General features: G+C 49.5%; 1 protein-coding gene across 1 annotated transcript in view; it reads left to right on the plus strand.

Annotated features, from left to right (window-relative positions):
• The first annotated feature begins 3,501 nt into the window (after positions 1–3,501).
• Positions 3,502–25,529, plus strand: part of LOC144941132 (zinc finger protein GLIS3-like) — a 76,244-nt gene continuing 54,216 nt past the window's right edge. Inside the window, exons 1-2 of the mRNA XM_078867658.1 lie at positions 3,502–3,555; positions 6,290–6,656. Coding sequence (XP_078723784.1) covers positions 6,368–6,656 — 289 coding nt within the window. The 5' untranslated portion in view covers positions 3,502–3,555; positions 6,290–6,367. The remainder of the gene's footprint in view (positions 3,556–6,289; positions 6,657–25,529) is intronic.

Raw genomic sequence — 25,529 nt, forward strand, 5'->3', positions numbered from 1 at the left:
GGGTGGGGAGGGTGGGGAGGGGCTGGGTGGGGAGGGATGGGCTGGGTGGGGAGGGGCTGGGTGGGGAAGGGCTGGGTGGGGAGGGGCTGGGTGGGGGGTGGGAGGGGTGGGGCTGGGTGGGGAGGGGCTGGTCACCCCGTGGTGCCCTTATAAAACTCAACGTTTAACCTACTCACGCCGGCTTGTGCCCGCCCTCACAGTCGGGCATATTTGCGGAATACACCACGCCGCCGTTGACCCTGGCCATTGACCGAGCAACCCAACGTTCCTAGCAGCTCCCTCCGCAGGACAATGTGTTTACACTCTCACGGGACAATCACCAATAGTCGTTTTGCTGCTCTCCTGATGTGCAATTGGGCAAGGGTGCCATCAGGGTTGATCACGTGATAATTCTGCCATCTAGCGACCGATCTGAAAAGCAGAGGGACAAGTACAGTACCTCGATTATTCCCCGTTCACTACGCAATTTTAATTTGTTTTAATGAACACCGCATTTATAAAGGTTACTAAAAATATAAAGTCTTCACTTATTGAAACAACCACGTATATACGTACCATTTATGTCTTAACAATGGCTCAACCAATGTGTCAATAAAACTGCCGTAAATATTTATTTTGAATAATAATAATAAGCGACTTTTCAGGCAATGACCCCTTTGATATCAGGGAGACGATCAGCTACCGTATCATGTTTCGTCTTTAGCGCAGCGCTGTTGGCGAATGCGCTTACCTTGCGTTATTAGTGTCTTGTGCACGAATGTCGGAGCGATAAGACGGGGGTGGGGGGGGTTGGTTTAATATTCATATTCTTTGGTTTTTTCGGTAAAGTCACGTAGGTAAAAAATTAAAATTAATAAAAGTAAAATAAAATAAAAATCACGACGTTTCGGAGGCAATACAAGCTTCCGTCTTCAGGTGGAACCGTCACAGCCACGACAGCTGTATCAAGTAAATGAGAGATTACAAGAGCTACCACTCCGTATATATAATGGTTGAAGAGGGGAAGGGCCAAGTACGGCACACTTTTTATTAATATGGTTGGTTTAACTTTATCAGTTGCAGGGGAGTGCGTGCGTGCCGATAGCACGGTGGCTGGAGCTGCGTTTGCAAAGTCTCGCGTCTGCGATTACAATTGAGCACGCGGCGAGAGCCAGAAGAGACGGAGACTTGTGTTGCCTCCGAAACGTCGTGATTTTTGTTTTTATTTTATTTTTTGTTTTTATTTTATTTTACTTTCTACGTGACTTTACCGAAAAAACCTAAGAAGAAGAAGAAGAGATGAGATGGAACGATTTCACCCGCGTCCATTAGTGATGGTAATAATGTTGATAATGTGACTTTGTTTAAACATATAAACACACACACTTATAAATATATGTATATATATCCCGGTCGTTAACCTTGCACAGTAAATAGACATTTAGGAAAATCACTTGGAATTCTATTGGAATGAGCGTTGCACGAGGATTTTAATTTGTTACGATTATGTAGGTGTTATTTTACAAGTATAGACCATTCATACTCACAATGGCAAATGCTCCAGTTGATTATTAATCGGTATACTGCAGCAGTCTCAAACCAGAAATGCCACGGACTAACATTAAGGGCCGACGGCTCTTCAGCTGGAAGAGAAAAACAATCCCAAAAGTCTCGTTTGGTTTTGCACAAAGATGTAACTTTCTGTGTGGGCCGTAGCTGACAGTGGTTCAAATTCAAACCTGTGAATACATATTCAAGCCATATAAGAATAGGTTTTAACCCTTTCTGGCAATAAAACAGTGGGTGTTAAGATGTTAATACACCAAGCTGAAACCTTTTGCAAGGAATTATGTCTGCAGTAACCACACATATACTTGTGGCGAACGTGCAAACAAAAACACATGCTCTGGTAGTATTTGTATTGTCTTTGGAACTCGTTGGGCCACACCAGAGACAGCTTTCTTTACCAGAGAATGACTATTTTTTTGCATGTTCACCACAAGTACGTGTGGTTGATGCAGACATGATTCCTTGCAAAAGGTTTCAGTTCGGTGTTTTAACACCTTAACACAACTGTTTTAGTGCCAGAAAGGGTAAAACCTCTTTTTATATTTTGATACTGGCAAGAAACGTCCCATGACCTGTTCATACCGTACATTCAAAGGCGATCACACGGTTTAAAACATGGGAGGCTTTCGCGACCAATATCATCCATAATACAGGTTTTTTGGGTTAGATCGCGTAAATATATAAATGTGTCGTTAAACCCGCCACCACCCGCCACCACCGACACAGCCAATTAGGAAGGTTTGTCACGTAAACAGAACGTGCCAATTCGTAACTAGTACAGCAACACGATATTGTAAAGGCGCTTTGAAATTTATATACAGTACTGTTAATGCGAGATAAGTAATTATAATTGTTACGTTTGTGTCAACATTATTTAAAGTGTTTGAGGTCTCCACGATGTACCGTTGATATATGTGCTCTGAAGAAGGACCATGTGCTTAAAACACCAGCCCGTTTTATCCAGCGTGATCCATTTATAGATACCCATTACTATAGCAGGGGGATTTGATGTAGAAAGCAACGTTTTATTTCAATGCCTCAATATGTCCCCCACCAATCTCAACATACGCGTTAGACATTTGACCATGTTCCTCTGCAAAATATGGACCCATCACTTTCACCGTATTCAAATATCTTTTGAGAGGGGGGGGGACATTTTATTTAGAATCAGTGGGGTATCTATGAATGGATCAACCCGCAACGCTGCTAGGGCTGGATTGGAGGATGGGTAATCGGCGTAAGGCACTACCACGAGAGTACACGGCGCGCCTCTACACAATCTGATTTATTGGAACACATTTATAGAAATATATTTATATTAAAGTCACAAAAAACGAGGCCAGAGTAAGGTGAGAATAACGCGACTTCGCCAAGCCTTTCGGACTATTTCGACTGAAGTTCACGGATCACCGACTCTGCAGATATTTATTTTTGCACAGCGACGTGAGTGACAAAAACGCGCCGAGCCCATTGCAATGCCACCACCACCACCACCACAGCTGTGCCCGGAGCAGCGACCGTCTGTCTGCTGCCGTGCAGCACCCCTCCCTCTCCGTGGGTCCGGCAGCTCCCGTTACCCCCCATCCCTCGTCTCTCGCTCTCTCTCTCTTGGCGGCACTAAGCCCGCCAAAGCACGGAGCGCCTCGCGTCCCCTCGCTCCGACCTCCCCTCCCTAGCGACCCCTCTCCCCGTCGGTGCAGATCGCCCTCCTCCCTCTCCTCCTCCTCCCCCTCATCCCCGCTCGCTCGCTCTCTCTCTCTCGCCGGAGCAACCAGCGAACACGGCTCCCCCCCTCCCCACCAACACCGCCTCCTCCCTCACCTCCCTCCCTCCCTCCCTCAAAGCTCTGCTCCCCAACCGTAAACTCCGGAGCCACATGCCACACTCCGCAGCGGCGGCAGCGGCTGTAGCGGCGTGCGTTGCAAGGCACGGCTCATCGGGGTTGCGAGGTCAGCCTCCGGCGAGACGGGAGCGCCGAGATTCGCCGATCTGAAGACCGACTCGCTGGTAGGTGTCGACTCATGACAAGCTTAGCCCTCCTCTGTCTGTCTGTCTGTCCGTTCAGTCAATGTGTCTGTCTGTCTGTACGTTCAGTCAATGTGTCTGTCTGTCCATCCGTGCGTTCATCTGGCAGCCTGCGTGCATCTTCGTCCTAGTTTCTACCTGTGTATATTATCCTGTTCGGTTATCCATCCGTCCGTCCATCTGCGTATGCGTCTGCCTACCCGTTCATACATCAGCCCGTCTGTCCGTCTATCTGTCCGCATGTCCATCTATCCCCCCGTCTCCCCGTCATGCCCGCTCGTCGCGATGCAGGCGCATCATCCCGCGTGTTACATTGCGTCGTTTCATTCCGTCCGATCCCCCCCCACCCCCCTTCCTTCAACACCGCGAAACGCGCCCCGTGTCATCATCTGACTCTTTGAGACGATGGGATATGGGGGCCGCTCTGGGCTGGATGTCTTTGCGCAGGAACGAGCCCCGGATTAACGTCGGGAGAAGTTCCAGGCAGGTGGCGTTAGCGTCGCCGTTACTTGTAGACGGACAACCTCTCACCTCGCTCGCGCACGAGAAATTGCACTCAATGCCTTATCTGTACGTTTGTTAAATCTGCTCATGACGATAGAGAGAAAAAAAACATTAATATCATCATTAACAACAACAGCATCATCATAACAGATGAATAGTGCAGTTCGGGAATCCGTAACAGCAACGTATAGAAGACGTGCACCTAAACATTCCGTCTAGGTGCATTCGTGCAGACAAAAACTAAAAAAAATAAGTCCTAAAGAAAATCTCGATTAAAAAGAAATTTCTTTAGAACCGCTTTTTTGTTGTGTTTAGTTTGTTGTCCTTCCCCGCGCCTCCGATTAGCGCGGTTGGCTACGTACGGTGCGAAAGAAGTTCAGTATAAAATCCACAGCAATGTTTCTTGCTGTGGATTTCACACCTGATGACGATTGCTTGTGTTGCAGTCGAAACGTCGTGATAATTTTTATTATTTTTATTATTTTATTATTTCCCTTCTACATGACTTTACCGAAAGAACCAAGAATATAAGTTCAGTATACATACGTACAAGTACTCTATATTGTGGTCCTCCTTGTCTCAGTTCACCGTCATAAAAAAAATCGCGAGACGTGATAGGCGACTGTGGGGCGTTGTGTGAATATCCGTTGACGCTAACTCAACTCGCTTCTTCTTGTCGCCTGCATCTCTTCTCCCCTGCTGTTTCCTCACGACCCCTCCACACATACCTACATACCCTACCTACCATACAAAGATAAAGATTACCCGTATAGCCTGAGCAGACTGTAGGGGCAAGTGCTATTTGCAAGCACCCACTAAGGCCGGCACAGCACACGAGGGGGTGGGTGGCCGACAACACGCCCAGCCGCCTTTGTCTCCCAGTGGCGATGTTTACACACCACACACTCATTTGAGGCTGAATCGACCTGGGGGAGGCCCAGGACCGGGTCAGATAATCGTCACTGGCATTGACCGTGAGCGGGAATTGAACTCGCGTCGCCGGGTTCATAGCGCAGCACGCTACCGCACCTACCCTACCTACCGAACCTACCTCGCATGCACCCTCACTTATTTGCTCAGCCGTGGCAGCTGATGAGTGTTAAAAATCACTAAACCTGTCTCTCCCTGTTATGAAATGACCAGTGGCATAAATGTTAACATCGGAGGCGTGACCACGGCTGCAAAGTCGTAACTTTTATTGTGCTCGTTAATGGATTTCGTGTTTCGTTATCCGCGCCTCCGATCATCGCGGTTGGCTACGTACGGTGCGAAAGAAACTCAACATACGTGCATGCGTAGCCGAGGCGGATACACGCCCGTGTGTGCACAAGTCGTAAACGTTGACGGAAGCAGAACAAACAACTAAACTATGTTAATTGAGCGACAAAATGCTACGTGGAAATTATACGATTTGACAAACCCCATGATGATGAGGATGATGCAGTGTCTATGCTTTACGAAAATACAATACTAAATGCATCGATGTACCGTCCGTTGTCAATCTACTGCTGGATGAATGTCTTCTTTGTAGTAGCACGGTATGACTCAGCTACGGAGCAGCCTGCATCGGGCTTGGACAGCTTTTTATCGGCTTTAGCGTCACACATTCACGGGAGTGGAATATCCTGGTTCACTGATGATGATGATGGTGATGCGGCTAGGATATGCGTGTTCACCACGAAACGATGTCGAACTTGTGAGTTTTCATTTCGCCATCAATGAAACCAATTAACCTGCAAACCGTATGTGCATCGTGACAAACAATGTTTTAATTGGTATCAAGAATGGTTTTCGTTGTACCCGTATACACGACTGTGTGTGTGATATGGCCCTTCATTAGGATATCTTTAGAATTCATACCATTCGCTCAGTCACCAAATATAAGGTGACATTGACGATTGTGATGATGATAACACCCATTACCATTGACGGTTACAGTGCATTTCGTGCATACACATTCAATGAAAAAAAACTTTCAGCTGAATAAAAAAAATATGCTTAACATCATAAATATGGCACCGATAAGAAAACACAACGATGACTCTGTCTCTGAGAATGATGACGGTGATAACGATTCGGACAGCACGATGGTAATGATCGTGATGATAGGGCGTTGGGTGTAAATTACACCCCACGGCCACGCATCACGCACACATCGCACCCCACCCCCATAGCAACCCCACCAATGTCTCGTGCTTCTTGTCCTCGGCAGGTCCTCCCTCCTCCGATCGCCACAACCGCCCCGTCCAACCCGCGCCGTCTCCCTCAATGAAGCCGTAGGCGCCCGGCAATGATGATGAAGAGAGCTCTGAGTGATGGCTTCGGCCGCGGCGCCCTGACGGGTACCCCAGCGGGGACCCCAGCGGGGACCCCAACGGGGACCCCAACGGGGACCCCAGCCGGGACGCTGAGCGCGGGGGGCGGCGTGGAGGCGCGGGTGCACCACGCGCAGCGACGCGAGTCGTGGTCCCAGTCCCCCGCGGAGGGGATGAGGCCCCCCCCGGGCTACGTCGTCCACAGGAGCCCCCAGGCCGGGAGAGTTCGAAAACCAGAGGAGGCGATGCACGGCTCATCGAAAGGTAGGAGGGAGGGAGGGGTGGTGGTGGTGGTGGTACATATTCACGGTGGCGAGATGTTAACTACCTTCCCTGGTATGCAAGAGGTCGTGGGTTCGATCCCGACCCTGACGCCTGCTGCTGTGTATTTTGGAGTGTCTCTCCCCGTGACCGCGTGGGTATTTCTCCGAGTTATCCGGCTTGTTCCTTCCACATTTAGAAGCAACATCGTTCGTTTAGAGTGTTGGGCTGCTATAGATTTACACGCGATGAGCTGCTTCGTTGAGTGATTATTTGTGGCCAGGTCGCTTCTGAAAAAAAGAGCGATAGAAGCTCAGCGGGCCTTACCTGGTAAAATAAAAACAGTTTAGGTTACTTGTATTCATTACGGTACTCAATGGGGGGCCCTACCCATGGTTCCATGTTAGCTGAATCGATTACCCAAAAATAGAATCCACGCCCGGTCGCACAGCATCTCGCTACGGCTGTGGCTGTTGTCACGTGCACCTCTGGAGCGGGCGTATCCTGACAACATCAACAACAACAGTTTAACACGGAGGCTTTCGCGACCAATATTATTCATAATAAACGTTTTTGGGTTAGATCGCGTTATTTATAAATGTGTTGTAACCATCCACCACCCGACACGGCCAATAAGTAAAAAAGTGTCACGTTGACAAAAGACAAATAGTTCACTACTTTAGCCCACCGGTGGGCTTGGTAGGCCGTGTCGGGTGGTGGAGGGTTACGACACATTTATAAATAACGCGATCTAACCCAAAACCCTTTATTATAAATCATCAACAACAACAATATCATCATCAGCCATGGTAAATCAACTGCGGGAAGAAGAAGACCTTTCCAAACCGCCTGCCATATCTCTCAATCCTACGGTATATTAAATACAACTTACGATGATTTTTCGGCGAGTGATAAAATCTCCCAGAATGTGCAATCATTCCGGTATTCTTACTCGTTTCAGTAATATTCCTATGAGACGTTAAACTCGTCCCAACAGCCATCTAAGCAAACCTCACATTCGTCAACGCCACATTGGCCTTAAAAGTAAAACAATATATAAATACTCGTTGCTTCTTTCGGTAAAGTCACGTAGATAGAAAAAATATATATAAATCGCCGACGTTCCTGGCTAGGACCCTTCTTCATAGCACCTCCGCTTAGCGCGGTTGGCTACGTACGGTGCGAAAGAAGTTCAACGTACATACATACATACACAGCAAATAAAGGTCTCCGCTGCCGTGTAGATGGATAATCGACAGCACCTTCAATAATCTTCCCCGCGCACGCATTTGTTTACAGACGACACGGCGCGTGCCGCGCGAGCCCTCGACGGCTGATTAAACAGAGCCATGCTGCGCAAAGCAAACGGAACGAGCCGCTTTCAAACTGCTCACGAGTGCGCGTTGTGTGCTCAGATAAAGATTAAAAAACAAAAATATATCTCCCCCCCCTCCGCCCCGCTTTTTGTTCTCCGGGAACACGGGCGGAGGTGAATGGGCTCAGGTGGTCCGATCTTAGCGATGGGGCGGGGGGGGCGGCTCCTCTCGTCGACTGGTGGAAGGGAATTAGAACATCCTCACTCGGTCAGCTGAACAAAATGCTTACACGAGCCGCGAAAACCACCTTCCACTCGTTATCATCAGAGCGGTGCCGTGTCGATCCGCGCGGGGCTGCGATACTCGAGGCGGCGCGCGCGTGTGTGTGTGTCTGTGTGCTCGCTAACAGCACTTGCCCCTACAGTCTGTTAAGGCTATACAGGGGATCTTTGTCTGTGTGTGTCTGGGAGCGATAGTGCAGCGGTTAGCGCGCTGCGCTATGAACCCGGCGACACGAGTTCGATTCCCACTCACGGCCAACACCAGTGACGATTATATGAACCGGTCCCGGGCCTCCCCTAGGTCGACTCAGCCTCAAATGAGTACCTGGTGCGGTATGTAAACATTGCCACTAGGGAGACAAAGGCGGTCGGGCGTGGTGCTGGCCACCCACCCCCTCGTGTATCGTTCCGGCCTTCATAGGTGCTCGCTAACAGCACTTGCCCCAACAGTCTGTTAAAGGCTATACGGGGGTTCTTTGTTCTTTGTGTGTGTGTCTGTGTGTGTGTCTGTGTGTGTGTCTGTGTGTGTGTCTGTGTGTGTCTGTGTGTGTCTGTGTGTGTCTGTGTGTGTCTGTGTGTGTCTGTGTGTGTCTGTGTGTGTCTGTGTGTGTCTGTGTGTGTCTTGTGGGGAGCGGTAGTGTAGCGGTTAGCGCGCTGCGCTATGAACCTGGCGACCTGGGTTCGATGTTCCATCTGTGCATTTCCGATTAGCACGGCTGGCTTACGTACGGTGCGAAAAAAGTTCAACGTATATACGTGCAACCCGTGTTTTTGTCTTCTTGTTGTTGCGATGTACTTGATTCACCTTGTGTGAATGCACCTTTATGTTTGCATCCTTGCCCCTAGTTGCAGCGTCTCGTGATGTATCGACTCTTTCGACACGCTGTATATACACCGACGGTATCGTAATTTGTATAGGATACGGTAGCTCAGGTTAAGACTCGGGGGGTCATATATTATTGGGAACTACTTAACTCTATGAGATCTCTTTTACCAGTGGCAAAATAGAGTAGTAGGTTTTTACCCTTTTAAACTGGTACAAAACTGACACCTTTATTCAAGGCATCAAGTTTGCAATAACCACAACACACCTTTATTCAAGGCATCAAGTTTGCAATAACCACAACACAATACTTGTGGTGTGTTGTGGTTATTGCAAACTTGATGCCGTCAGTTTTGTACCAGTTTAAAAGGGTAAAAACCTACTACCTACTTAACTGTTATCAGACTCGGCCAGGCTTTTAAGTCACATTATAGTATTTTTAAATGTAAGATAATGATGCAAAACACGGCGATTTGTGTTCAGAACGACTTGAAAATGCATCCATTAGCCCCGTGTACTCCACGAAACTCTGTAATGAAGAAATAATCTCCTGCAGAAGAAGTAGAAACCCAGTCGGCTGAAACGCGATTGTTCATACCTATCAGTGAAGGTTTAAAACAAACGCCTGTAATTATCTTTAATCAACCTTTTTGTATGGTTCAAGCTCACCGAATAGTATAACGTTGTTAATAATAGTCTACACGATTGTATTGAAACATGCGGGAAAGTGCGCACACAACATCCAGGCTAAGTGGAGGTGACATCACCACGGCGCTTGTGCCAGGCTAAGTGCACTTTAAGGCCACATGAAGTGCTGGCAGGTCACGGCACAGAACCAGATGCCATTGGTTGAATGTCTGAGATGACCGGCAGATGCACCACCTGTGCCTCCCTACGATGCCAACTTGCGGTGTTTTTAGCCGCCCGGCGCTCCGCTCGTTGTTACGAGCGTCGCTCCTTTGCCCTCCGTTGTTGTTGAAGGTGCGACTACCTCCCCAATGCCCAGCAGCAGCAACAGCGTTCTTTACGAGCCTCCTCCACAGTGAGGACACACACACACACGTCCCGCTACACGCGTTGCGAAGTGTGAAACGCTTGATACTGACATTAACATTCATCATACGGTGACGAGGCACATCTGATGCCTGCTCTCCGTGAGAACCCCTACGCAGTATTTAATGTCCTGTAATTGCGAGCAGACGTTACACAATTGTCTGCACTGATTATATCTCATTTCGTAACGTGTAATCGACAACTGACATTTCGATTTAAAGCTTTCGTGACTGCAGGGATTCATATTCTTGGTTCTTTCGGTAAAGTCACGTCGAAGGGAAATAATAAAATAAAAAGAGTTTTTATTGTTTTTATTTTTTTATTCCCTTCTACGTGGCTTTACCGAAAGAACCAAGAATATAGACATCTGACAGTGGAGGGGGGCGGGGATACTGACCATTATACTAACGAGGAGTGTGATAGACTTCGACAGTGATGCCTCTGAAGAGACCGCGAGCTGGTGTCAAAAAGTCGAAAATCACCGTGAATTCGCCCGCACTCGTTAAATGTCTGAAGCTCAGCAGGGATCTTCAGCCTGGTGAATGCTGCTCGGACGCACCGCTACCTTAGGGAGAGAGAAAAACACCACGTGCGTTGTTTTCTTAGGCTGTGAGGTGGCCACGTGATGGCAGTATAGCAATGGATTCAATCCATCTGTGCGGATATTTTCCTCGTATAGGTAGGTGGGGGCGGGAGTCAGGGGGGGGGGGGGTCCTTGTACATATTCCCGATTTTCCCCAACGTGCCATTGATGGAATCGGTGGAATAGGTACAAGAATTCCCAAGCAGGATCCTCCTGAAATACATGCCTTGAATAACAAAGCACATTATCACGATGGTGGTGATGATGATGATGATAACCCTGAATCTGAGCCCATAACCCTTAAGTACATCAAAGCGTGTCTCATTAAACATCAATGCCCCGTGGTCGTGGGGAACGAGGCACCAAACACTGCGCTTAAACCAACACGCGCCTGCGAGCAGCGTGACGCGCCGACTCGTATACCTGCATGCACCTGTCACCTATGTGTACATGTGTGTACCTGTGTGTACCTCTCACCTGTGTGTACATGTCACCTGTGTTTATTTGTAACCTGCGTGCGCCAGTCACCGGCGTATAATCGGTCAGCATCTGTCACCTGCGTTCAATTCTCTCCTGCGTGTACCTTTCTCCTGTGCATACCTGTCACCGTTGTATATGTACCTATCACCTGTGTGTGTACCTGTGTGGGTGTGTATGTATCTGTTATCCGTACGTGCATCCCCTATGCAATTTCAGCCACCTTCGTGAGTCGCGGTATGTGTGTACTCGTTGTGTACTCATGTTGGATGGATGTTGTGTGCCGCACAATCTGATAACTGTGTTAGATTCATACTGTACGCAGGAAAATAACCTTTATCGATTAATAAGCTCAATTAAATAAAATAATTCGCAGTCCTTTATCCATTGACTGCTGGATAAACGTCTCCCAAAGTCCATACTTCACCACCCTTGCCAATGCCGATTGGTGAAGGCGGACCCAGGACCGGCTCGGATATCCGCACCTCCGCTTGGCACGGTTGCATACGTACGGCGCGTAAGAAGTTCAACGTACACACGTACAGATATCGCTCGCCACTGATGGTAGCAGTGACTTGGAATTCAATTCCGGTCACACCAAGATCACGGCGTGACTGCTCCACGCACTCTACGCGATATGCGAAGGTTGACTGGCGTCACTCGTAGGCTCGGCTGAGCCTCATGCTCCTGGTTGCTTTGGGTCTCGTGCTTAACACGTAAACCGGTGTTCTTCATTGCAAGGCCAGCGAACCAATGGCTTTAGTGGGGCCTCCGACAATAGAACAACACGTGACACCCCCCCCCCCATCATAACCATCGTGCTGCTTTCAACCCCCCCAATGGTTTCGCAGTGTGTGGCGGCCTTCACACTAATGATGTCTTATCGGCGAAAGTGTCCTCCTCTGAAAATGTGTGAAGAACACTGACATACACAGTCGCCATCATCAGTGAACCGAGTCATTCACTTTTCCTGGAGTGTGACTTTAAAGCCAATAGAAAGTTGGTGATGCCAGTATTTGTGTGTGTACATATACACACGTGGGGAGCGGTCGTGTAGTAGTTAGCGCGCTGCGCTATGAACCGGGCGACCCCGAGTTCGATTCCCGTTCACGGTCAACACCAGTGACGATTATTTGAACCGATCCTGGGCCTCCCCTAGGTCGACTCAGCCTCGAATGAATACCGAGTGCGGTGTGTCGTAAACATCGCCACTAGGGAGACAAAGGCGGTCGGGCATGGTGCTCGCCACACACCCCCCCCCCCCCCTCGTGTGCCCTTTCGGCATTCATAGGTGCAACTCGCTAACAGCACTTGCCCTAACAGTCTGTGAAGGCTATATGGGAGATCTTTGTCTATATATATATAATCCGAATCTTTGTTTGTATTGCACCACTCATCCCCTGCGCGCGAATTTGTTTTTTAAACATTTGAACACTCGTGCGTTTTAACCACGGGCGTTTTTCAAGAGCCACTTCTCTCGCTGATCGTCGCTGTTATTTCTCTCTCTCTCTCCAAAAGAACGAGCCGTGACCCTTTAACAACTTCGCAGCCGCTGCAATAAATCCGTCGTACCTTCGTACAGCAGCGGCAGTGGCGGCAGTAACAACCCTGTGTGCCCGCACTCCCTCATTGGGGTTTTTCATCATCTCCGAATCTCGCTCGCTCTGACTCTCTCACGGCTCAGCAATGCACTAATGGGACATTCCTGAAATGTAAGTGACATTAACGTAGGGGCACCGTGTGCCCACTGTGCCAGGCGGAATGTCACTTTACTTGGTTAACAATTAACGCGCCCAATCAAATGAAAGTGCTGCGGTCCCTTCTAATCGCAAAATCAGAGCTCAGGGCGAAGGTGGCCGGGAGTGACTCTGGGGCGAGGGGGGTTAGCGCTGTGTAACAACAGCACAGAGCCAGCACTGATGAGAGCCCGAGTCAGAATCTGGGGTTTCAACCACCAGTGATTGAACCGAGTTCACAAGCGTCACGAGTTGATGGTGTCGGGCCCGTTCAACAATTACCGCACAAACAAAGCCATCGTTTTGAAAATAAATACAAATGTGTATCACCTAATTTGGCAAAAATTCCGGCTCTGGGAATTAATTCGCACGTATAATGGTTTAATGAATGTGCAACAAATACTTTTTAGTGCACCGCGTAATGCGAACGAGGAGGTCCACTCAGAGTGGCTCCAAGCGCAGGTCCATGACAACATTTTCGAGTGACGTTCTGACAAAAGTCGTTTCGCTTTTTGTTGTTGCTGCGAGAGAGTCCCGGATCGACGTGTGGGTATCGTAAACCGTGATGCTGGTGGCGCAATTGGAATGCAATGGGTAGAAGCAACGACACATTGTTTTTTTACAAAAAAAAACCCGTGAGTTCGAACCCAAAACCGCACTTCTCAGTAACCCACTTGAGCAGGTAAAACATTATTACATGTAACAATACGATAATAGGTTTTTCCCCTTTTCTTTCTGGCAAAAAAACAGGTGTTAAGATGTTAAAACACCAAACTGAAACCTTTTACAAGGAATCATGTCTGCATTAACCACAATGCTTGTTGTCAGAATGCAAACAAAAAACACACTGATAATATATGCATTGTCCTTGAAACTGATTGGTCCACACCAGAGACAGCTTTCTTTTGAGCCTCGTCTCAAACGGTGTTAGACCAGAGGACGCCAAAAGGCGTACATGATGTAATAATCGTTATACAAAAAAACAAGTACAGTCCTTTGACAATAGACTGCTGAATGAAAGGCCTCACATATCTGTGTTGATGATTCGGAGGGTTGTTTAACCATACCGCACCACGTTGGTCATTACGTGTAAGTGAAGGGGGGAGCGCATGGCCAGTTCAGCAATCACTCGCCACTGATGGCCGTTTGCATCAAATTCAGATCGGCGGGTTCATTGCGCACTGCGCTAACCACCACTCCGCAGCTCCACCCCCAGGCAGCACATTAGTGGCACGGTTTATTTGTATTCGTGAATTTACATGGTCAATAAAAAAAAATCATTACGCGATAAGCTACACAATTTAAAAGGCATCCGATGTGTTTTCAGTTTGTTCCGCGTGCTGTTGGCGTGTTGCCCGCCGTGTGGCTGGCTGCCGGCATTGCTGTTCAATCAAAGCGAGGGAGAAAGCCGCTCAATTCAGCTCCCGGAAAAGCCACCAGAACGTGGGGCGAAACGTCAGACATCACGCCGAACAGCACGCGGTTTAACCCGACAGCACATCGAAGGCCATTTCAATTGTGTAGCTCATCGCGTAATTCATTTTTATTCACCATATAAGTCGTGTGCTGCCTGGAGGTGGAGCGGTGGCGCAGCGGTTAGCGCAGTGTGCAGCCAACCCGCCCATCTAAATTTGATGCGAGCGGCCATCAGTGGCGAGTGATTGCTGAACTGGTCCTGTGCTCCCATACATCACAACACACACGAAAGAACAAGAAAACACGCGTGAGGCCACCATTATCCAATTGCGTGGCCCGTAGTCCGGTGAACGGGGCTCACGCGGGAGGGCATGGGCTCACGCGGGAGTGGATGTGCTCACGCGGGAGGACATGGGCTCACGCGGGAGTGGATGGGCTCACGCGGGAGTGGATGGGCTCACGCGGAAGTGGATGTGCTCACGCGGGAGTGGATGGTCTCACGCGGGAGTGGATGGGCTCACGCGGGAGTGGATGGGCTCACGCGGAAGGACATGGGCTCACGCGGGAGTGGATGGGCTCACGCGGGAGTGGATGGGCTCACGCGGAAGGACATGGGCTCACGCGGGAGTGGATGGGCTCACGCGGGAGTGGATGTGCTCACGCGTAACCCTGCCTCCGCCGATGTTCGTCACCCATTTGCTCCGCGATCCCAGAAGAATGTCGCTGACGAGCGGTCGCGGCCTCTGACGCGATGGCTGCTCCACGTGGTTAACGCCGCCACCTCCACGCGCACGCTCGTCCCCAGTGGGGGGGGGGGGCTAGAGGGGGGGGCTAGAGGGGAGGGGGTAGAGGGGGGGGCTAGAGGGGGGGTTAGAGGGGGGGCTAGAGGGGGGCTAGAGGGAGGGCTAGAGGGGGGACTAGAGGGGGGGGCTAGAGGGGGGGGGGCTAGGGGGGGGGGCTAGGGGGGGGCTAGAGGGGGGGCTAGAGGGGGGGGGCTAGAGGGGAGGCTAGAGGGGGAGTTAGAGGGGGAGTTAGAGGGGGGACTAGAGGGGGAGGCTAGAGGGGGGGCTAGGGGGGGGCTAGAGGGGGGGCTAGAGAGGGGGGCTAGAGAGGGGGGCTAGAGGGGGGGGGCTAGAGGGGGGGCTAGAGGGGGGCTAGAGGGGGGGGGCTAGAGGGGGGGCTAGAGGGGGGGCTAGAGGGGGGCTAGAGGGGGGGGGCTAGAGGGGGGGCTAGAGAGGGGGGCTAGAGGGGGGGGGCTAGAGGGGGGGCTAGAGGGGGGGCTAGAGGGGGGCTAGAGGGGGGGGGCTAGAGGGGGGGGGCTAGGGGGGGATACTTCAAGCGGCTGTGCTCTTGCTTCTTGCCCTCGTCGAATTCACGTCTACCCCCCCTCCTCCTCGTGCTGATGATGAGGATGTGCGAGCACACCTGCGCGTGATAATCCCTTCTAACAGATCATCATCATTATTGTTGTTGTTGTTTTTATGATTTTGCTGCGCTAGATTCCCACGTGATGATAAGCCACTTGGTTGAGCTATCATTTGTGATAGCCAGGTCGCTTCTGAAAAAGAAGCTAATAGCTCAGTCGGCTTGACCTGGTAAGATAACAAAAATATATAAATAGTTGACTTTAATTTGTTTCTTTTAAAGTGATTTGTTTACCTTTCCTATAGTTTGCACTCCAATCGTGTTGTTTGTTGTTGTAACGTTCTGACATGCCCCTACTGGACGCCTGTGGAAAAGAGCTTCATAGCTCATCGGATTCCTCCTGTGTACATAAATGTTCTGATTCTGAACGGGCAGTTCATGTAACGATGTCCCGATGCAGAGGTCCTTTGCAGGGCATGCTGCTCTAAGTAGGTACAGCATGGATTACCAGTATTAGCTGTCCGTGTGTAACATATACACTGTGATATGGAGTGTCTTGTTGATAAAGTTTTAGAACCATTATTGTTTTCTTTGAAGACAACCCATGCCAACTTGATTGCACCACATTCACAATCCACCTTTTATCCCCACATTGGTTGCAACAGGAACTTAATCATTCAAACAAAAAGTCCACTTAAGCCACCTACTCTCAACCCACGCCTTACTTCCTAACCACTGCCAGTATCTGCTCCGTCGTCATCATCATCAGCACCAGGAGTGTTCTTACATCATCATTATTATTTTATATAATACCCAGATTTACGTCTCCTCGTTATATGTCGTTTCGCACATACGTCGTCACTTTATTAACACCGCTACTCGATTTGCGTCGCCTCAACCCACAACGCTGTGCATGAACCACTTTGCGTCACGCACAAAGAAATGTACCCTACTGTATAGTACAATATTTTATGTGTGTACAGTATTCGTGATTGTTTCTACGTAGTGTACCGTATCTTATTGTACCTCGTATAATTTGTCTTCAAGTTTAGTGCTGTACGCTAGTGTTGAGTACAGTATTTTTTTAGTGATTTAATGTAGCGTTGTGGGTTCGTCGATGATGAAGATGGGCCCATTGACACAGCATCACCATCAACCTCCGTTGTCTTTATTTAGCTATCGCATACATGTCAACCCATAGGGTTATCCCGTATTCTTGTACAGGCTAATTGAGTTTTCACGTCCATACGGCTTACAGCCGTTGCAATACGGGCACCATTATTTTGTCTATTTGTTTGTGTTTCTCCCTTGTGATGGGTTTTTGTAGGAGGAACGTTGGGATTTATACGGGTACGGGGTGACCAATGAGGTGTGAATTGGTCTCTAATAAGGTCGGCACTGATGTATGCTATCGTGGGGAGGGTGGGGGAAATCGCTTTGATGAACGTCGTTTCGATATTTGCCGCCGCACCTTTCAGGAACGCATCCCCGGCGTAAACCGGGGTTTGACTGTACGAACATTTTTTTTATTATGATTGGAAAGGTTTAAGCAATTATTTACTTCGATCAAGTTCATATATATATGAGAGCGCTGCGTTGTGAGCGAAGTGGAGTGACTGCTGAGTGGCGACCGGGCGATGAGGAGGGGTCGCGTCCAGTTTGTTGTCCTTACCCCACACCTCCGATGAGCACGGTGGGCTACATACGGTGCGAAAGAAGTTCAACGTACTTAACGTGGAACGGGGATCATAGCTCAAAGGTGCAACTCGAGGGGTTTATTCGACGGCCAGGTCATATCAATCTCTCGCTTAGCAAAGGTGCATATTGCGGCGATATTTATACGGCACAAATTAAAACAATAAAAAAAATCTGTATGTTTATAGAAGTATTAGGTCAAATGTAAATACGTAAAGTGTCCAGGCATGCAGGGAGAGAGAGAGAAACGACTCGGTTTAATGTCTGGACAAGTTAGAGATGATTCATTTGATAATTTTCTTCCGTTAATTTGTATCGAACAAGATTTAAAGCTTTCGTGACTGCAGGGATTCATATTTTTGGTTATTTCGGTAAAGTCACGTAGAAGGAAAACAATAAAATAAAATATTGTTTAATATTTTGTTTTATATTTTTATTATTTTATTGCTTCCCTTCTACGTGACTTTACCGAAATAACCAAGAATAAGACAGCTTTCTATATATATATTTTTTAAATATACGTACAAAGTGTAAATAAAGTACAAACAAAAAGGCGTGGCGCGTCGTGCCATCGATCCACGGTTCCCAATGATGACGGGCCCACTTTGTTGAGCTATCATTACGTGTGGGCCAGGTCGCTTTTGAAAAATAAGTGAATATCTCAGTGGGCTTTGTCTGGTAGGATGGGCATGGTTTACTTTTATTTGTCTGCGTTTGGGTGATTTGTTTGTAACTTTCTTGTACTTTACACTCCTGTCGTGGTGTTTATGTATTGTTTGTTGTTGTAACGTTCTTACCCCGTGCCTCCACTGGACATCTGTGGACAAAGCGCTTTACAGCTCATCGGATTACCTGATTCTTCCGCGCACCGCTGCTCAGTTTGCTCCGCCCGTTGGATATCCGTGGCTCGCTCTCTACGTCTCTCTCGTTGCGAGCAAGCCGACGGAAGGTGCAACGCGAGCAGCCTCTTCACGCTTAGCAGTGGAGGCGCAAGAGAGTGAGAAAGAGAGAAAAGCGAATTTTAAAACGGCTCCAGAAAATATGTAATGAGAACGGAAAGGAGTTGGGGTGTGCCGTTAACGAGATCTCGTATAGCAAACAGACGGGCCCATGTGCGTCCTGCTGTCTGGCGTTGTTACACTCACACACACAAAGCCAAAGATCCCCCCTATTTACAAAACAGACTGTTAGGGCAAGTGCTGTTAGCGAGCAGCACCTATGAAGGCCGGCACTGTGGTACACGAGGGGGATGGTGGCCAACACCACGCCCGATGTTTGCACACCGCATCAGGTACTCATTTTGAGGCTGAGTCGACCTAGGGAAGGCCCAAGACCGGTTCAGATAATCGTCACCTGTGTTCGCCGTGGGCGGGAATCAATGCCGGGTTCGTAAGCGCAGCGCGCGAACGGCTACACGACCGCTCCCCACTCACACGCACTTACACACAGACACACAAACACACGTACACACACGTGCACAGCAAGACCTCTCCACCTGCTTTCAATCGGACCTCTGATCAATACCAGACAACCGGCCCCATCACACACTTGCATGCGTCACGCAACGGGTATTTGTATTTTTTTCTTGTTAAACACTCCACTTAAATAGCTCAATAAATGCAGTTCTTTTATTGTTTTCTATTATTTTTTTTACAAGGCACAATTACTACTCACGATATATCCAGGGATTGTTGAACCAGTGGGGGGGGGGGTGGTGGCTAGCTCTGCAGGGAGTCATCCTTTCAATTTCACGTGGCCGGCGGCGGTCGTGAGCAGGCGGGGTGGGGGGCAGGGGCTGCCTTTTTGGTTGGTTGTAAGTTGCGGGGCTTCGGGACTTTAGGACTTGGGGGGGGGGTGGTCGTGCGATGTAAAACGACGGCCGGCAGCCGTGGGTGCAGAGCCGTCCAGCTCGCAATGCTCCGACGCAACGGCGGCTCGGCAAACGCAGCCCATGAGCCGGGCCTGCCACGTGACCTTTGTTTAAAGAGGTGCGGGGGGGGCGAAGGGAGAGGAGGGTGCATACAAGAACTCAGGATGGGGCACGGACACAGTCAATGTTAAAACAAAAGTTTAAGTAAATATTAAACACGAGATTAAATGAGAAAGGGGTGCGATCGGTTTTCGTCCCGTCGTGCGTTCTGCACTGGCTCTCACCCGCAGTGTGAGCTCGAGTGAACGCTGCGGCCACCGCCGCTTAATTGTACACATTGCTGCATCAAACTGTGGGCGGGCTACTGCCTACGCTTGTAGGTCAACCTCCAACCTACGAGTGTATGCTGATTCACTTAACTGAATTCACACGCATGGGCATTTTTTATATATATAAGATCATGGGTGTTTGCTGAACTGGAACTCTGAATGAAAACCACCGCCGGTGACGACCATTGACTTACAATTTAGAGTTTTTAGCCCCATCCGCCCACCCACTTACCCACCCTACAAACCACCCACCCACCAAACCATCCATCCATCCACCCACCATCCACCCACTCACCCACCAAACCACCCAGCCACCCACTCAACCACCCACCCACCCAATCACCCACCAACCCAATCGCCCACCCAATCACCCACCCACCCACCCAATCACCCACCCACCCACCCAATCACCCACCCACCCAATCATCCACCCACCACTCTATGCTGTATTTACAACGCGCATTTCACTCGCACTGGGTTTCCAGCTTTTCCCTTTGCGCCAACAAACGCTCTTTACACGAGTGAAACTTAAAAGGTGTTAGGAAATGTATAATTAGAAAAAAACATAAATACATATATTTTATTGAAACTAATATGCCACTGGGAATGTGGAAACACACTTTGAATATTAATACAACTAATTACATAATTTTTGTCAATACACTTCTGGATGAAGGAAAAGGTAGAGAGGAATGCGGATGGGAAATAATCCGCGTAGACATTTCCAAACGTTCTCAATAACAAATCGCAGAGAGTTGATTTGACTTCCAACTCCGGTGCGTGCCGATTCCCGAAGATTATCACGCCCTGAACGCGTTCCGTTTGGCGGGCCACGTTCCCGCAAGGGGTAACGCTGCGAGCGCAACGTGGCGCAACTTCACACCTTCCGCTCAAATCATTTATCGGTCTCCAATCGCACTTCGTAAGCCACGACATCAAAGGCGCGGCGAGCCGTTGAAACGACTGCACTTTTCGCAGCCAAAAAAAGTATGCACCGCTTCAAATCACGAACAACAAATGACGTATTTTTAGTTCGAAATGTTGCAAATATTATTTGTATTAGCTCGCGCCCTTTCCAGCCAGATCGTTACACGCATTGCCGCACAGCCTTCACGTACAAAAACATGTTTTAGTTTTCTCTCTCTCTCTTCTGGTGCGCGTACAACACTCGGCGACTTTGTGCGTGGTGTGACGCGTGGTGGTGTGACGCGTGTTGTGACGCGTGGTGGTGTGACGCGCGTGGTGGTGTGACACGTGGTGTGACGCGTGGTGGTGTGACGCGTGGTGGTGTGACGCGTGGTGTGACGCGTGGTGTTGTGACGCGTGGTGGAGTGACACGTGTTGTGACGCGTGGCGGTGTGACGCGTGGCGGTGTGACGCGTGGCGGTGTGACGCGTGGCGGTGTGACGCGTGGCGGTGTGACGCGTGGCGGTGTGACGCGTGGCGGTGTGACGCGTGGCGGTGTGACGCGTGGCGGTGTGACGCGTGGCGGTGTGACGCGTGGCGGTGTGACGCGTGGCGGTGTGACGCGTGGCGGTGTGACGCGTGGCGGTGTGACGCGTGGCGGTGTGACGCGTGGCGGTGTGACGCGTGGCGGTGTGACGCGTGGCGGTGTGACGCGTGGCGGTGTGACGCGTGGCGGTGTGACGCGTGGCGGTGTGACGCGTGGCGGTGTGACGCGTGGCGGTGTGACGCGTGTTAACCCTGCGCGCAAATTGCCAGCGACAGGCCCCTGGCAGCGCCCACAATGTCTCGCTTCAGTTGTCGCCCACGGCGCTACCGTCGGGCAGCGCTGTCCTCAAATTTCGATTTTAACCCTTTCCGTGCCGTCGCACCGCCGCTCCAGGTCGCTCTGAGCCACTCCGCTCGGCTGCGCTCTGCCGTGGACCCCCCCCCCGTCGGCGATAAAGCCCGACCCCCCCTTGTGTGGGGACGGCGTCGCCCTCGTAGTCTCCGCGATCGGCAAAGAGCGTGCGGCTCTGTGTTAGAAAGCGATTCGCTCGTTAAAATAACAAAACACAATTTGTTTTTTCAAAGCAACGCTTGTCGGGGAGCTCGCGCAGGAGGAGACTGGCACGTGCTCCAGAGGCACCCAGGGGGAGAATCTCAATGTTGTTTTTAGTGTCACCAAATGTTTGTAGATAAATTAATATCGTCGAAAGTAGCATGATAATTAAAGCATTAAAAAGTCAACGACTATGACCAAATTTCCCCGGAAAGTCAGCAGGGGTTTGACCTGGATACAAAGACAAAGATCCCCCGTATAGCCTGAAAATACTGTTGAGGCAAGTGCTGCTAGCAAGCACCTATGAAGGCCGGAACGGTACACGAGGGGGTGCGTGGCCAGCACCACGCCCGACCGCCTTTATCTCCCCAGTGGCGATGTTTTTACACACCGCACCAGGTACTCATTTGAGGCTGAGTCGATCTAGGGAAGGCCCAGGACAGGTTCAGATAAGCGTCACTGGTGTTGGCCGTGAAAGAGAATCGAACTCGGGTTGCTGGGTTCGTAGCGCAGCGCACTAACCACTAGACCACCGCTCCCCACGACGACACACACACACACGTACGTACACACACGAAGCATCGCATTACATTCCCATACCCCGCCTGGCAAATCAGGTGGAGAGTTTGGCGCCGCGAGGAGGCGACGCAGTGCCAGCCGGTGCTTACACTGCCACTCTTTAGGGAAGTTAACGACCTCATTTCCATCGCAGTCAATTATTTGCAGGAGAACGCCGGCGTGATTTACGGCTGAAATCCTGCGGCTGCTACTTTGGCGGTGGTGCCGGGCAGCAGCCGCACGTGGCAGTGAGTGAGTGGCCACGGTGCCGGGCGGGCAGCAACAAAGCGTTGCATTGTGGGTCAATTGTAGGCAACGATGTTTTGAGCCAGCACTGCGTGGCGTCGATTTGAGAAGAATGTCACTCACGTTACAGGAGGCCGTGGGTTCGATCCCGACCCTGACGATGCTTTTATATTTGGAGTTCGCGTGTTCTCCCCGTGGTCGCGTGGATTTATCTCCGGGTCCTCCGGTTTTTTTTTCCCTCCACGTTTAGAATCAACGTGCGTTTAGAGTATTTGGTTGGTATAAATGTCCACATGATAGGTCACTTCGTTAAGCTATCATTTATGGCCAGGTCACTTCGGAAAGACAGCCTGCTAGCTCAGTGGGCCTTTCCTGGCAAAATAAAAATAGATTAATAGTTTAAAATAAAAGATTTAGTTTTCATAGTTTGCTTTTATCCTGGTTGGTTGCTTGGATAGGAGGAGGACTTACTTTTGCTGAAAGAGCACTTCTTCTTTTCTTTAAACGCAAGAAAAAAATACACCCAACGCTTAATTGTTTGCCAAATGCCTGCCAACCCATGCGCAAAATGCGCACGTGTGCAGGCCGGAGAAGCTGCGCGCACGTGAAACAGGCGTTTGCCGCGTGTCATTCTGCGTGTCAAAGCCCGCGTAACATGCACTAAGCAAACACAGCGTCATGAAACATGGGGGTTACGAAAAAGAGGAACCGCCTTCTCCACCACCACCACCACTTTAAATTAAGCCCCAAAGTTTGGCAAACGCAGAGTTGTGCCGAACGTCGAATAATCGCCGGGCAAAGAATCAGCGACGCCAGGCGCACACGCATTTAGAATAATATGCTCTCGACAAAGGGCTCATTGTACGAACTTAGTTGGATTCGGTTTTTTTTGCATTAATTCCAAAATAAGCTGGAAAGATTGAATGCAGAAGACATTTCAGGGAAAAGTATAACCACACCGCAGCAGCCAACAGTTGTCTTGACCAGAGGGGGTGACAGGCAGAAACACGTGGAAGCACCCACTGCTCGCCATATTTTTGTTTGGTCTTGTGATTGTGATGACATGCGTCAATAAGGACGTGTGTGTGTGTGTGTGCTTACAGCGAGGAGTGGCACTAGAGAGGTTAGCGTATTTTGGAACAGTCTCAGAGACTTGGGTTTGATTCCTCGCCATATAGCCTGTACATCATTGGCAGTCGTACTTGAATGTGTGCTGTATTGGGCTTGCTGGAAATCTGTGAAACATACTGGACATCTGTAGAAAAGAGCTTAATAGCTCATCGGATTTCCACCGGTATATTTAGAGATTCTGATTCCTTTAGGCTTATCGAACCTCAAATGGGTACCTGGTGCAGTTCATAAAAAAAACTATCTCGGTTTGGACATCGAGGCAAGCCGAGCGTGGCGCTGGCCACACTATCAACTTCCCCTCATGCTTCAGGTGGCCTTGGTCCATCTAACGAGACGATGCTGTCAGCAACAAGAAGGTTCGTCATCTGCCCATCCCCTCCACATCGCCGCGAGCGGTTGACAGAGACCACCTCCAGAGCTGCGTGTCCTGCCACACGACAAAGATGGCCTTAATTAGGTTGTCGCTAACATCACTTGCTCCTTTAGTCTTCAAGGCAGAAAATTTGAGATAAATTTTCTTGAATTGGAAATCGGTTCCCACACTTCAATGTCAGTCTAGGCGTGGGCACGTCTAACCGTCTTAAGTCTCGTCTACGTTACCAGCAAAGTGAAAGTTACATTTGTTTTAATATCTCAGTTAACATTTCAAACCTATTGAAAACGATTTACAATATATTATTGTTTTATTTATTTTGTATTCAGCCCATTCCTATCTTGACAAAGGTGCCCCAGACACAGCAACATTGCACTTTGGTGCCTGCATTAGAACGTGGGGCATTATAAAATTAAAGTTACTTGTTGATTAAAATAAAACCTATGATTTGGGATCGCCAACCACAGAGGAGCGCAGGACTGATGGAGAATAAGTGGAAACCGTGTGTGTTATAATGATACTTTCATTTTATACAACGTCAGTCATGCTAATAGCATCCCATAACGCTGTACGTGAATTATTTATAGCAGCACTAAATCCCATGTACAACTACTACCAAGCAAATGAAAGCCCCTACTACCAAGAAAATTTGTAAAAATGTATAAACAAATTCAAAAATTAGTACAAGAAAGAGGGCTATGTAGTGGGGGGGGGGGGGGTAAGGTTCAGGGGCCTAGGTAGGGGTGGTAGGTTTAGGGATATAGGGTTGAGGGGTACAGGTGGAGGGATACATTGTAGTTGGGGTACAGGTGGAGGGATTCAATGTGGTTGGGGTACAGGTGGAGGGTTACATTGTGGTTGGGGTACAGGTGGAGGGATTCAATGTGGTTGGGGTACAGGTGGAGGGTTACATTGTGGTTGGGGTACAGGTGGAGGGATTCAATGTGGTTGGGGTACAGGTGGAGGGTTACATTGTGGTTGGGGTACAAGTGGAGGGATTCAATGTAGTTGGGGTACAGGTGGAGGGTTACATTGTGGTTGGGGTACAGGTAGAGGGATTCAATGTGGTTGGGGTACAGGTGGAGGGATACATTGTGGTTGGGCTACAGGTGGAGGGATACAATGTGGTTGGGGTACAGGTGGAGGGTTACATTGTGGTTGGGGTACAGGTGGAGGGATACATTGTGGTTGAGGTACAGGTGGAGGGATACAATGTGGTTGGGGTACAGGTGGAGGGATTCAATGTGGTTGGGGTACAGGTGGAGGGATTCAATGTGGTTGGGGTACAGGTGGAGGGATACATTGTGGTTGGGGTACAGGTGGAGGGATACAATGTGGTTGGGGTACAGGTGGAGGGATTCAATGTGGTTGGGGTACAGGTGGAGGGTTACATTGTGGTTGAGGTACAGGTGGAGGGATACAATGTGGTTGGGGTACAGGTGGAGGGATACATTGTGGTTGGGCTACAGGTGGAGGGATACATTGTGGTTGGGGTACAGGTGGAGGGATACAATGTGGTTGGGGTACAGGTGGAGGGTTACATTGTGGTTGGGCTACAGCTGGAGGGATACATTGTGGTTGGGGTACAGGTGGAGGGATACATTGTGGTTGGGGTACAG

This window comes from Lampetra fluviatilis, chromosome 24 (genome assembly GCF_964198595.1).
Source record: "Lampetra fluviatilis chromosome 24, kcLamFluv1.1, whole genome shotgun sequence".
Lineage (NCBI taxonomy): Eukaryota > Metazoa > Chordata > Hyperoartia > Petromyzontiformes > Petromyzontidae > Lampetra > Lampetra fluviatilis.